Source organism: Gracilinanus agilis, chromosome 2 (genome assembly GCF_016433145.1).
Source record: "Gracilinanus agilis isolate LMUSP501 chromosome 2, AgileGrace, whole genome shotgun sequence".
Classification (NCBI taxonomy): Eukaryota; Metazoa; Chordata; class Mammalia; order Didelphimorphia; family Didelphidae; genus Gracilinanus; species Gracilinanus agilis.
This window is the reverse complement of record NC_058131.1, coordinates 468307964-468320678: the sequence shown is the minus strand read 5'-3', so window position 1 is coordinate 468320678 and position 12715 is coordinate 468307964. Positions and strand designations below refer to the sequence as shown.

At 40.1% G+C, this 12715-nt stretch overlaps 1 protein-coding gene across 2 annotated transcripts in view; it reads right to left on the bottom strand.

Annotated features, from left to right (window-relative positions):
- Window positions 1–9714, bottom strand: part of DHRS7 (dehydrogenase/reductase 7) — a 29827-nt gene extending 20113 nt beyond the window's left edge. Inside the window, exons 1-4 of one of the 2 annotated variants that reach the window (XM_044662021.1) lie at window positions 9449–9714; window positions 5096–5248; window positions 3291–3397; window positions 1868–2107 (exon numbers count right to left, since the gene is read on the bottom strand). In XM_044662021.1, coding sequence (XP_044517956.1) covers window positions 1868–2107; window positions 3291–3397; window positions 5096–5248; window positions 9449–9581 — 633 coding nt within the window. In that variant the 5' untranslated portion in view covers window positions 9582–9714. The remainder of the gene's footprint in view (window positions 1–1867; window positions 2108–3290; window positions 3398–5095; window positions 5249–9448) is intronic. The other variant, XM_044662022.1, reaches the window with a different exon arrangement.
- Between the last annotated feature and the right edge of the window lie 3001 nt (window positions 9715–12715).

Sequence of the window (12715 nt, the reverse complement as noted above, 5' to 3'; positions counted from 1 at the left end):
GGCCTCAGCCACTTCCCAGCTGTGTGACCCTGGGCAAGTCACTTGACCCCCATTGCCCACCCTTACCACTCTTCCACCTATGAGACAATACACCGAAGTACAAGGGTTTAAAAAAAAAATTAATTGAAGCCCTTTCATTAATTTTGGAGAAGAAAATTCAAAGTATTTTCCCTTGCCACATAATTTCGATTTGCTAGTGGTCCCTGTGAGCTGACACAATCCTAAACCTCTACGGTAAAAGGAGTTGCTACAACCAGGTGAGACTTAACACCTCACTGAAGAAACCCCAGCATTTAAATCACCTCCAGGGGACATCTTTACACTTTCTCCTGTTCAGAGTAGGAAGGGAATGGAGAGTTCGCTTTTATACTCATCTATACTAATAAAGAACATGCCTGTTTTGGGTCACTACTAAGATGGCACCTTGTTCTGATGGCACTCCTGACCCCTAGAATCAGGGCGAGAACATATCAGAGGAGGTTTCTCCTTGCCCATCAAATGGAGAGGTTGGATACTGATCTCTGGAGTCCCTTCTACCTCTAAGCCCCGGGATTCAACGATCTGTGTTTCTTTTCTTAAACCTTGAGGAAGGTAGAGAGTCATGCCTGAAGGTCCAGGGTTCAAATCTGTGACACTTCCTAGCTGTGTGACTCTAGGCAAGTCAACCTTAACACCAATTACGTACCCCTTACCACTCTTCTGCCTTGGAATCAATATTTAGTATAAATTCTATGAAAAAAGGTTAAGAGTTGTTTTTGTTTTTTTGAAGTCTGAGGGAGAGAGGGAGGTGGTATATTTCTTTCTTTTCCTGCTAGTACAAAAAATCTGGGGAGGATGAAGATAAAATCTAAAAATACTGCCTATCTTGGATAAGTCAAGGCTAATTCTTGGAATGTGAAACAAGCCCAAACACTCATAATCATATTACATTCAAATCATTATCATTGTCCTTGGATATTTGGATTAAGTGAAAAAATTATACAATGATTTCCATGATTCAATGCTTTCAGGACAATATTTTGTACTCAATTTACTTTGTACAAAGAATATATTGAATCAACTATATGTATGAATGCTGTTTTCCATGGTAGAATGAAATATCTTTAAAAGCAGGGGCCATTTTTTTGGAACAAAGAAAATTATTAAAATATTTAAAATAATATAAATTAAATTAAATTAAAACTATTTTAAATAATTCAATTCTGGCTGATCTTTCTCCTTTGATTTTGTTAGAGAATTTTGTCTGGATATCTTCTTAAAATCAAAGCTGATCTGAGAGCTGTAAGGACATCAAAGATCCTATGATTGAATGTCTATGGGTAGCTAAGTGGTGTAATAGATGGAATGCTGGGTCTGCAGTTGGGAAGACTTGAGTTTGGATCCAGCCTCAGACATGTCAGGCTGTGTGATCCTGGACATGTCACTTAACTTGTGTCTGTTTTAGTTTCCTCACTTTGTAAAATGGGGATAATAATAACACCTACTTCCCAGCGTTGGGGTAGGGGTAATATGGAATAATATTTGTAAAGTCCTTAGCATAGTTAGGTATATGGAAGAGGTTTTAATGAATATGGGCTTATTTCTTTCTTTACCATGTGCCCTATGCACCATTTGTCCTGATAAAATGTAACTTCCTTGAGGGTAGGGGGTCATATTGTTTGGCATGTAGTAGATGAATACAATTCTTACAGATCAATTGATTGACCGACAGACCTTCCTCTCTGATTTTATAAGAGAATTTTACCTGGATTTCTCCTGAGGAACAAGATATCTAAGAGCTTAAAGGGACATTGGAAGATAATGTAATTAAATTCCTTCATTTTCCAGATATACACAATATTGATTCTAAGAAAGAAAACTAACTTACCTGCAGAGCATGCTTGGTAGCACAATATCCTCCAGCAAGAGGGGTTGCTGCAAAGCCCAAAATGCTGGACACTGTAACAATTTTCCCTTGCTTTCTTTCCATCATGTGAGGCAAAACACATTTCGTTAAGGAGATGGTGCCCAGAAAGTTAAGTTCCATTATCTCTTTAAAGACATCCAGGTTTGTGTCTTTAAACAAAGAACGCTGACTCCTTCCACCATTGTTTACCAGAATGTCAATCTTGGGTTTAAAAAATTATAAAAAGGCAAAGTGAATATATTATTAATTGGAATGATTTTTCATTTGAAGATTACTATACTAAAATGTGAAGTAAGATATCACAATTCTAGTAAAGAACCAAAAAACCCCTTAATAACTCACAAACAGATAAAATTATTATCTGCATCCCCAATCTGTAGGCTCCATTTACAAATCACTTGTAGGTAAATGAGATGGCAAATTAGATAGAGATCTGGCCTGAAAGATCTTCTTCACAAATACCTTAGTTCAAATCCAGTCTCTGGACCCTTACTAGCTTTGCAGTCCTGGACACAACATCTCAGCATCAATTTCCTCATCTGTAAAATTAGGATGATGATAATAACAGCACCTGCCTCCCAGGGCTGTTGTGAGGGAAAAATGAGGTATTTTAAAAGTCCTTTGAAAACCTGAAGGCACTATATAAGTATATAGAAATAAATATGGTGATATAAATATAAATTTTTAAAAAATATATAAAAATATTACTACAAGCCTTTCAGAATTAAAAGTCCACAATCCATCAACAAATTAATTAATTTTCATAGAAATCATTTAGCTATACTACTTATCATTGTTTTCAGTTGTGTCCAACTCTTCAGGATCCCATCAACCATGCTGTCCATGGGGTTTTCTTGCTGAGGATACTAGAATGGTTTGCTATTTTCTTCTTCAGACAAATAGAGGTTTGGTGATATGACCAGGGTTATACAGGTCGTAAGTGTCTGAGGCCAGATTTGAACTTAAGAATATTCCTGACTCCAGGCCTAGTTCTAACCTCTGAACTACTTAGCTGCCTCCTGCATACATTAATACATACCTTCTAGAAAGAAAGCACACTGGGACAAGAATGAGCTAGCTCTCACCTCTAAACCATAGACCTAATCCTACCTACAGTTTAAAAAAATTTTGAGGGCTCATAAAATCATTCCTACCTTTCTGCCCCTTACCATGCCTTCTTGCCTGGGGCTATTTCTTTACTTTATTACTAAGTCCAATTATGTAGCATTCACAGTTTCTGCAATATAAAGCTGGCAACATTTTCATTCATATTTCAGAAACAAAGAATTTTGAAATATGCTGAAGCAGACATCCAACTAACTGACTCTCCCTTGTAGGTTGCAGGTACTTTTTTAAAAAGACGTCAACTCAAAACACAACTTACGTGGCCAAACTGTTGGAGAACTGTTTTTGTGGCCGCTTGATGAGAACTTCTGTCAGTCAAATCAAGGGGTAAAACAAGGATATCCTTTTCTTTCAAGTTGCTAATCTCTAAATGAAGAGTTTGAAACACCTAAATGATGGCCAGATCACTGCTTGATCACATTCCCAACAAAACAACTCCCATCCCACCCTTAAAAAAATGTACAGCACTAGGGTGCAGTTTTCTCTCAGTTTCTAAAAGAGGTGTCTGATAGATATACCTCGGATGGTAGAGCAGCTACTTTATTAGGAAAATTATCTTGCTTGGATTAGCAGAGTGGGATATACCATTTCCATGGGCAGAAGCCCAGCAGCAGGAGCAGAAGAAATCATGTTAAAGTACAGATTTTATTATTAAAGTCTGATGAGGATGAAATCAGATTAGGGATAACCCCATGGAAAACGCAAAAGGACTGCATACTTCCTATCTGGTTCCAAAGAGTATAGTTTTTAACACAAGAAAGATGTCACAATCAATTGTTCAGAGAATATTCTTTGCAGAGGTGTTTGTGAAATGCCGCAACAATATTTGAAAGGAAAGGAGTAACAGACAAAGGACCCAGAGAGGTTCAAAGAATAATAGACTGTGAAGGCAAATAGGCAGCTGGCATACTAATAAGTGTGTTTCAGCTTGGTATTAGTTAAGATCAGGGCCATTCCTTACAATGTGCTCTAATGCACATTTCTGCCAGAAGAGGACAATAGAGAACTTACTGATGGAATCAAAACTGATAGCCAGGTCTCTGAAAGAGACTTAGAGGTTTAAAAGGAATCTAAATGTAGGATTAAGTGTTTATTGATCTTAATCTCTTCTAGACCCACCATTTCTGATTTGGCTTCTTTCATTATTAATTCTCAAATTGTACTTTTGCAAATCTCTGAAATCATTATTTTTTCCTAGAAAGATCTGGAGGATCTTACAGACTTGCATAAGGAAGCCCCAAAAGCATGCAAGTTTTCACAGTGGCCAGAAAGAATGGTGACTAAAGCAAGGTAAGAATTGGCTATAAAAGGATTCTTTGACCCTTCCTCACCATTATTAACTTGTCAGCCTCTTTTCAGGATGAGCACATTAGTCAAGGAAGTTGAAGAAAGAATTTCAGAAGGGTTGATTGAATACAATAGAGTTCTTTCTGCCTTATCAACAAAGCCAGAGTATTCTTGCAGATGGAAGAGAAACATTTCTTAAAAAAATCTGAAATTCTCAGAATTGGGAGCTTGAATTTTCAATAATAAATACTAGCTAAGATACTTGTGACAGATTGACTCACCTTGACACTACTTTAAGGTGTCTTTAGTAATATTTATTATTATTATTATTATTATTACTGTTATGATTACCTCTAATGGACTATCTGTTTACTTTGTAGAGTATGAGTTCTAGGGGGCAAGTGTATAAGAAAGAACCAAAGAGTTCTGAGGAAAGAGGAATGAATTACAGCTAGGGAGGGGAGGATCAGGCAAGACCATGCAAGTGTACAAAGTATAACCAAGTATGGGGAATGACGTTAGCAATGTGGCATCATAGTATGACATGTATAACTGCTCTGGTTAGAACCCAGAGCACAGGGATGTTGTGAGGAGGGTGGAGTGGGATGAGGTGGCAGAAAGGGCAACATTTGGGTGTAAGCACTCAAATCAGGAATGGGGGAACCCTCTCTCACAAAAGAAAAAAAATTCTACCAAATTGCCAAAACTGTGTGTGAGTTTCGACTTTGCCTAGAGAAGATTTATGTATAAAGGAAATATACTGGCAACTTTACTTACCAAGACATTTATTTTTCACCCTTTCTAGTTCATTGGCTCTTCTGGATGAGAGCACAAGGGATGTTCCCAATTTAGACAATTGGTAGGCAAGTTCCTCACCGATTCCACTTGAGGCTCCAGTCACCCAAACCACCATATCAGACAATTCCCATTCTGTTCAAAGAAAAATGGGAAAAAAGGAGTATATTGATTATATCAACATGTAAATGAATAATAAAAACTCTACTTCTCTCAGCAAAAATAACTGTAACACAAAACACAAAGTTATCACCTACAAGGAAAAAATGAATATCAAGTCTTCAGAAAAATGTTACAATATTAATGATAATCTCTGAGAGGGTAGTGTCCCATTGAATGATGAGGCAGGAAGACAGAATATAGGAGAATTGTAAGGGAAGGGATCAAGGACATAAGTAGTGGATTTGGCCTTAGGCAAGGAGAAGGATCACATCTTTTATCAGAGACAAGGGCAAAAGAGGAGAGAAATGGAGGATTATATTGAGGGTTTTAAGGTACAGGATGAGGATGAAAAGGATAACTTATTTTTTTTTTTAATAAAACAAGATCCTTTGCTGAAAGGGACTAGGGAGATGATATAAAAAGGGATTTAAAAGAAAAACAAGGGGGACTGCTTGGTTGATGCAGTGGATTGAGAGCCAGGCCTAGAGACAAGGAAGTCCTGGGTTCAATTCTGGCCTCACGCCCTTTCTAATTGTGTGACCCTGAGCAACTCACTTAACCCCCATTGACTAGACCTTACTGCTCTTCTGCCTTGGAACCAATATACAGACAGTACTGATTCTAAGATGGAAGGTAAAGTTTTAAATAAAAACAGTAAGTTGGTAATAACTGGTGTGGGGAGTGGGGAGTCAGTTAGGGAAAATATAAAGATGGTTGTGTGGCAGTAAAGGTCCTGTTAGGTAACAAACTTTATTGTGTGGTTAACTCCAGTGGCATGAATTTAGGAGAACAGAAGGGGAGGGTAGAGGTAGCCAGAGCTGGATGATAGTAAAGCATAAGCAATGGACAGAAGAAGGAGGCAAGGGATAGAAGAGTAATAATAGGCAGTATATAACTGAACTGGCAGACTCTAGCCAGTATTTCAGTACCATGTGGTGGGGGATGAGACAAATCTGAGGAGTCTGCAATTGAAGCAAATCAATAGGCCTGAAAAGGCCCAAGTAGCAGCTGAGGTTCTGACAACAAGAGGTCTAGGATCATGGATCCTGGTCCTGGTCAGATTCCTGGAAAAGAGAGTTCTGAGGTTGGTGAGGGAGATGGTGAAGAAGGAGCACTATCCTGAGTGAGCTCTGAGCCAAGAAAGGGAACTCTGTGAGTTGTGGCTGTGAATCAGGGCAGAGTACCAATATATTACAGGCCTGTGGGGATTTGTAATCCAAATCCATGCCCTGAGCAGTCTGAAGTTCAAGAAGCCCCTCACAGGAGACAAGGGAAGACAGAGTCCCAGATCCCCCATGGACACTCTCCACAGTGGCAATTGTACCCCTGCTCCTCCCAAGAATATTCAGTGGAACTAATTCTCCACTCTCTGATGTGACATGTGGCAAGGACCTGTGCCCCTGGCAGTGCAAAGAAAATTAAATTTTGATCTTCAACACTCCAAATTTGGTCTGACTCAGACCCTCCTCAGTCTGAGGTTAATTCCTCACATGATATTTGCTCTGCCCTAAGTAGTTCGGAAAGTTCTTGTGGGAATAAAGTACAATACATGATGCCAAATATTTTGTATTGCTCAATACAGACTAAGAGAAGTAAAATGTTGTCAGTTCAATCAGATAAAAGTAAGGATTTATAATCTCCCAATAGGCGAATCCATTTACCATTCCCAACATCTAATGTGGGAAGCTATTAAGAGAAATTAGAATCTCAAGTAGATATTTTTATCTGGACCCCATCAAAAGATCAATACAGACTGGCAGAGCAATGTATTGACCTTTTCTTCCTACAAGGTACGAGACTGGAATGGGCTAAGATAAAAATCTGAGATTCCTCTTTTGATACCTTTCATAATTCACACCTTTCTTTAAAAAGCAACATAGTCTTATTGAAAAAGCTTTGGGCTCTCAATAATCCAGCAGGAGGAGGGTTAACACTGTTCCCCTTTGGCCAAGAATGCAGCTGCCTGGTACAGCCAAGGTTGAACCCTTAGCAGGGGCATTTTGCCCAGAATTAAAGTAAAATAATGAGGCTCAAAAATATTTTTAACACCATCAAGGCTGAGAAATTCAGGGGCTTTCTGGCCTAACAAAATGCCCCAGACTTCACTTAATGATAACACATATAATTGATAGTTTAGCATAGGTTTTATCTATACCTGGAAGCTTCTAAGGCTTTTGTTTTGACTATAGTAAAAATACTGCTCTGTGAAATTGTGGGAAACTTTCTTGGGCTTTTGGGGGAAGGGGATCTTTAACTTTCTATATAATAAACTGGTGACTCCATTGTACCTTGGAGCACTTTGAGCTAACAAGCCATGTTTCCAATCTGTTTCATTCTTACATCCAAGGACCACCCTAGGCCACTCAGATAAGTCTCTGGTTATAGAGCAGGATCTCTATAGCCTAAGACTGAGGAAAGCACATAGGACAAAAGTGAAATCTTTATCCTATTGATAGATAGTCCCATCAAAGAAACAGTTCAGCCAAGCTGACATTCTGTCATCTATTTTGTTTCTCTAATGCTATTAAAGTTGTGTTGACAGGGAACAAGATAAAAGCTACCAGTGTAACTTGAGAGGATTATTAGAAAGGCTTTCAAAAATGCTCAATCAAAATGGGGAAGGACCTGTATGTACAAAAATATTTATGGCTGATTTCTTTGTGGTGGCAAAGACTTGGAAACCAAAGGGATGTCCCTCTTTTGGGGAATGGCTGAACAAATTGTGGTATATGATGATGATGATGATGGAATACTTTTCTGCTATAAGGAATGATGAAATGGATGATTTCAGAAAGAACTGGAAAGACCTACTGTGAACTGATGCAGAGTGAAATAAGCAGAACCAGGAGAACCTTATACATAGTAACTGAAATATTGTGGAATGATCAATGTGATAGACAATGTTACTAACAGCAATATATACAGGACAATTCTAAGGGACTTATGAAAAAGAATGCTATCCAGCTCCAGAAAAGGAAATGTTGAAGTAGGAAAGCTGATGGAAGCATGTGATTTATCACTTATTTGGGTATATATCTTAAAAATGAATAATATGAAAATATATATATTCAGGAAATGTAAAAAAAATGCTCAACAGATGTTGGCTGGAAGCATAACTCTACCTTCGCTATTAGAATTCAAAGACCCTTGGGATGAATCATCCCAGTTTTTTCCATTTACTTTGAGTAAGGCGGAAAGAGCATGGATTGGGGAGTCGGAGATTCTTTGTTCAAATCTCACCTATTACCAGTGGGATTGGGGCAACTCACAGATGTAAGCAAAAAGCTCAGCAGAACTGTAATGGATGTTAGAAAATGCAAATTAGGGGGCAGCTAGTTAGCTAAGTGGATTGAGAGTCCAGCCCAGAGACAGGAGGTCCAGGGTTCAAATCTAACCTCAGACACTTCCTAGTTGATCACGGGCTAGTCACTTAATCCCCATTGCCTAGCCCTGACCCCTCTTCAATCCATAATATTGATTCCAAGAAGGTAAGGGTTTAAAAGAAATGCAAACTAGTAAAATGAACTGCTTTTCTCTGAACTTTGTACAGAGAATGCTTGCATAACAAAGTATGAAACAGCAATATCCACAGGCGCTCTGGGCAAGGTTTACTAAGCATAAAGGATTAAGAACCCTCATCTTTCACAAGTGAAGTAAGTGGGGGTAACTCCTTGAGTTTGCAGAATTAGCTTTCGGATGCTAGGGAAACAAGAATGGGGTGGAGAGCCAGGGAAGGAGCTATCCCAGACTCTGGACTTGAAAGCAAAAACTCCACCCACTAGTCAAACAATGGGGATTCCTCACTCTGGAACCTCTTCCCTTTCCGTATTTGGCAGGAGACAAGTCCCAAAACAACAGGCAGCGAGGCCTAACCCCCTGCATGTTCCTTTCCCGCCAGTATCCAGAGCTTCCCGGAAAGTCAGAATCCCTGATCTCTCCTCCCTTCGGGAGAGGGGTTGCCCCGGCGCTGCACAGTCCTGCTTTCTGGCTCTGCCTGGGACGTCCAGCCGCTCCACTCGGAACTCTTCCAGCTCTGGGAAGGATGCTTTTATCCTTCTCTAGGAGCGGGGCGGAGGCCGCTCCCCAGCCCCCCAGGGAGGCCAGCAGCAGCCACCCCCGCCACCGGAATTGAGTCACCCGCCAGTCCCTACGGCGCCCGGGTAAGGTCCTCACCTGGCCGGCGTCCCTGCCACTCTGCCCACAGCAGAGTCAGGTCGCCGTCCGCCCGCACGAAACGGACCAGCTGCACCCCTAGGTAAAGGAGCACGCAGACCAGCAGCAAGGACAGGAAGAGGTCCCAGCTCATGCTCGCTGCGCCTTGCTCAGTTCCCAAAGAAATTGCAACCGGGGAAAACCCTCTTCTCCGTAGGGACCGCCTCCTTTTTTTCCTGGGTTCTTGCCGTGCCACCCGGAATCAGTACAGCCGCAGATTGTTAAGGGAGTTGGCCCCACCACTACCGCAGGACTCTTAAATATAAAGATTTTCTCAAGCCCCGCCTCCTGCCCCGTCTGCAAACTGGTTCCGCCCTGTCTGTACTTCTGCCAAGGGAGGAGGAGAGAAAGGACTTTAGAGATCACAGTGGAATGTACTCGGATATCCGAGAAGGACTTTGGAAGTCATTTAGTTGGGCCTTCTCGTTTTACGGATGAGACCACTGAATCCTAGAAAGGGGAAGTGATCTGTTCAAAGCCCTACGTGGGGGTGGGAGTGGGGGGCCGGAATTTGAACGTAAATTTCTCTGATTCCAAATCGATACTCTGTCCACCCATCACCCTCTCTCTTTCTGCACCCTTCCGCTCCATCTTGGGGCGCTATTTTGAAGTGTGTACAAAGGGGGCTGCCAGGTGACTGGATTGAGAGGCAGGCCCAGAGATGAGAAGTCTTGGGTTCAAATGTGGCCTCAGACACTTCCCAGATGGGTGACCCTAGGCAGGCAAGTCATTTAAACCCCATTTGCCTAGCCCTCATTGTTATTCTGCCTTGGAACCAATGCACTGTATTGACGGAAGGGAGAGAGAGGGAGAAGGAGAGGGAGAGGAGAAGAAAGGAGAGGAGAGGAGAGGAGAGAGAGAGACAGGCAGAGAGAGAGAGAGAGAGAGAGAGAGAGAGAGAGAGAGAGAGAGAGAGAGAGAGAGAGAGATATGCTGGGTGTCACTCTGGGCAAATTGCCTCAGTTTCCTTATCTGTAAAATGAACTAGAGAAGGAAATGGCAAACCACTCCAGTATCTTTGCCAAGAAAACCCCAAATGGAGTCATAAACAGTCAGACATAACAGAACAACAAATAACCCTGGAGAAAGATCAAAGTCCAATAGAGTCTGATTTCTAGGGACCTTCTCCCTTGTTCCCACTTTCAAAGCTCTTGTAGGATACACTCACACTTGACACTCAGAAGTGTTGTGATGTTCACTACAAGTTCCATTCTATTTCTTGCTTCAAGCAGAAGGAAAGTCTCCTCCTCTCATCCCCAACTCCCAAGAGTGTATTAATTTATTTTGTTTACCATCTAATTGTATTTCCCTTTCAAATAGGGCTGCTGCTCCAGAGTGTGTATATGCTGACATAGACTAGACAACTTTAGGCTGTTTCTTCCACTTGTTTTTTTCCCTCTGTACACCTAAAGAATAAAGGATCTTGAGATAGACTTTTGTGGGTTCGCTACTCTAGGAATTCTTGATTTTCTCAATTGAGGTTTACTGGATGGAAGCAGATGCAACTATACTCTTCTTGGAGAGCAGAAGCACCAAGAGAAAAGTGAGCCTGAGCAGCCCTGGCTTCCTAGAAGATGGATTCTGAAAGGGCTGTTTGACGAGGTAAAGATAAATTCAAAAGTCTATACTAAATGCTCCATGTTTAAATAGTTTAAATACCCTAAAAGTATAGTAGGGATTAGCAGAAATATTTTATGGTTTAAGTCTTTGTTACTTCATGCTTAAAAATCTTTTTGTGGCTTAAAAAATTTCTTTTGTGTGGAGGAAATTAATAGCTACCCTATATCCAATCTACCAGTACTTTGAGTCCCTTTCAAATTTCCTTTTGCTATGACACTGAGACTTTTAAAATGAGTCAAACTTTGAGCTCAGGAAAAGGAAGATTGTATACATAAAAAAAAACAGAGATATGGTCTTGTGACTAGCTTTTTGAAACTCAAGGACTAAGATCTCTGTGGGGAGTGAAGCCTACAACTTTTATATTCCTTCTGGTACTGTTGATATGTGACTGCTTTTGTGGTGCAATAAACTATAGGTATCCCTTCCACACCCCAGGTTAGGCTCCTTCAATCTGGGAAAAATACGTCCAATTTTTTGGCTCTGCCTTTGTACCAGAGAAGTCTGAACTTGTTCTTTTTCTTTTAGGGGGTGTTTATAGCATTTTATTATAAAATTTGGGTTAAGTATTTGGTCATAGGCTATACAGAGGTCAATGTTATCTCTACATTGAAGCTGTTTGTGTCATTTTTTTTACTGACTTTTGAGTTCTTTTTGTAAACTTTAACTTTTTATTTATTTTAACTTTAAAAAAGAAATTTTGTATGTTTATGGTATAAAAAGAAAATATGTTCATATTATACAATGCTATATATTCATTTTATGCATTTCTGAGTTTTTTAACTTTTAAACCCTATTTTCCATCAGAGAATCAACAGTATAAGTAGAAGATGAACACATTCTTTTGAGTAATAATGCTGACGAATCAAAAATGCTTAATGTTTGGTTCTAGGTTCCTCACTGATATATGTCCTCCTATAAGCTTAACATATTGGTTCTACCTACTGTGTTGGGAATCTTCCTCTAATTCTTGTCACATTTCTTGGATGCCTGCAGAGCAAACCCCATTGCTCTTCCTCTGTACCTGGTCCAAACTTCATTTCTGGTCATAAATGTCTCTGATCATAACTGTTATATTTTATTGGTAACAGGCTTATGCCCATTATGTACTTCTCTGTAGCAATTTGAGAGATTCTCAACTTTAATTCCTCAGAGAATATGGCATTCCATATTCCATGACTCATAGTAATACAATATCATCAGAGGAATATTGAGAGTAAAAACATGGGGCCTCACTCAACTCCCAGGTCACATATATAAACAAGATGGAGGACCACGCATATTCTCTGATTCCTTTGACCTCTCAAACCTCTCTAAAATGGAAATTATACATCAAAGATCAAGAAACTTCAGCTGTCTCCATGACTGAGGATACTCAGAATCCAAAGCAGTTGAAAAAAAACCTTCAAAATAATGAATTACTTTCTACACTGAGCTCACTCAGCACCACTGCCCCAGGCCCCACTCTTTCTTCTTTCTAGTATCATGTAAGTCCCAGACTGAAGACTGTTGAAGTCTACTCAGGTCCAGGCAGGTAGCAAGATCTGTAGTGCTTCAGATTTTGAATGTTTATTGGGGCTACACAGTCTGCAGCATCTGTCTGCAAAAGAC